The sequence below is a fragment of the Electrona antarctica genome (assembly GCF_951216825.1).
Source record: "Electrona antarctica genome assembly, chromosome: 3".
Classification (NCBI taxonomy): domain Eukaryota; kingdom Metazoa; phylum Chordata; class Actinopteri; order Myctophiformes; family Myctophidae; genus Electrona; species Electrona antarctica.
This window is the reverse complement of record NC_136808.1, coordinates 23,652,825-23,654,659: the sequence shown is the minus strand read 5'-3', so window position 1 is coordinate 23,654,659 and position 1,835 is coordinate 23,652,825. Positions and strand designations below refer to the sequence as shown.

At 44.1% G+C, this 1,835-nt stretch overlaps 1 protein-coding gene across 1 annotated transcript; it reads right to left on the bottom strand.

The window, feature by feature from the left end:
* Positions 1-282: 282 nt before the first annotated feature.
* On the bottom strand, positions 283-753 carry LOC306919700 (B-cell receptor-associated protein 29-like; the record flags this gene model as incomplete). The annotated part of the gene is made up of 1 exon (XM_079496254.1): positions 283-753. The coding sequence occupies one exon, from the start codon at positions 751-753 to the stop codon at positions 283-285; it is 471 nt and encodes a 156-aa protein (XP_079352380.1).
* Positions 754-1,835: the final 1,082 nt, after the last annotated feature.

The following is a 1,835-nucleotide window of genomic DNA, read 5'->3' as shown; positions in this document are numbered from 1 at the left end:
AAAAATCGTGAAAATGTGTGCAGATCTTTGAATATAATTTTTCACAGTGAACGTTTTTAACTCAAATATTTGATTCTGGGGGGGGCATATCTTGGGGTTCGTGGCCAAATACATAATTCTGTGGGTCCTTGACATGAAAAGCTATAGGTTTGAGGAGCAGCGCACCGTCCGTCCACATTTATTTTTCTTCAGAAAGATATTGCAGAAAGACATTGGAAGACATTTTGTAGAATCAGCTAGGTCTCACAATGGGGGGAAAGCCATGTTAATCTCACAGTATAGTCACTCTTCCTTCTTATCGTGCTCAACATTCTGTAGTAGCCGCTGGTGTGCTTTCAACAGGTCGTCGTGTTCCGCGCTCTTCTTGACCACTTTGTTGATCAGAGTGACCACGCGCCTCATCACCATCCAGAGGAAGAGGGCGAAGCCAGAGATGTGCATGTTCCTCTGAGCTCGGAACAGCTTCATGTGCATGTGGTCGAACATGGTGGGGTACAGCCTGACGTCCTTGCCGATGGGCTGCGCCGGGCCCGAATACTTCCTCACCTCACGCACGGCGTCGAGGAAGAGCACGACGAGCACGACGATCATGGTGAGGAAGGCGCTGTTCCTGAACCTGTCGGCCTTCTTCCAGATGTCCAGTTGGAATATGCGCTGCCATCTTCTAGGCGAGATGAATGGCAGACAGAGGATGAAAAGGATGGCGCTTTCCGCATAAAGGAAGCCTGCCACAGCGGTCCATTGTAATGTCATCTCTGATGCTTGGCTTTGTTGAACAAAAACTACAATGGAACCTTGAGACCACAGCAGAATTTTGTCTTGAAAAATTCTGATACACTATTTATACACTGGGTGACATCATCAGTGATGATGAACAAACATTATAATATCCACAAAGTCCATACATAGACTTGGCTGGCAATCGATTGACATCACGCTTTGAAGAAATGTAAAAAATCACACCCATTTTTTTAAACAAGATTTGTTTACAAAAATCACACCCGTGTGATTTGAGGGGCGCTTATATATATTAAAGTCTAACTCATGTTGATTAGGTGATGTAAAACAAACGGTGCCAACACAAATATTAAACGCCATTAACAATAAAGAGACAATATGACGTAATGAGGCACATTATGACGTACATTTTCCCTTCATTGTCAATAGCGTTTACAAAACAAACATTGAACTAAAGACAAACATTAAACCTGTATATAGAAGGGGCTAGCACCCCTCAAAAATGTTTCGATTTTTATTATCCTGAGAACGATGGCTTCCATTTTCGCATTGCAACTTTTCAGGACTAGAAAGCCTGCAGTTTCTAGCTTGGATTCCCCATTGATGTCACTGGTGGACGGGTTTCTGAACTGCCCACAGCCCGCCTATGAGACACAGACTGAGTAGAAAATAATTGTGCCAGTTTATCATGATTATTAGTCAGGACCTATTATATGAAGATAGGTTGAAAAGTAGTGAAAGTGGTCCTTTAAGTAGTTGATGATGAAATAAAATCACATTGACATGTGTTAAAATGGAGAACAAGCCTACATGTCTTACTATAGGCTACCTGTAATTATCTATAGCAACAATTATATGGCTCTCTGTCTACACCTGTCCTCTTCATATCGGTGGGGCCGCACATTAGTCCGACTACGTGGCAGGACTCACCCGTAGCTTTCCGCGTGCGGTTAGCGTTAGGGTTTGGGGACAGGGATAGTATGGGGCTCTATGGTTAGGGTTAGGATTTGGGGATAGGGATAGTATGGGGCTCTATGGTCGGAATATTGTGTATTCAGGCGGGGGCGGCGGTGGCTCAGGGGTAGAGTGGCTGGATG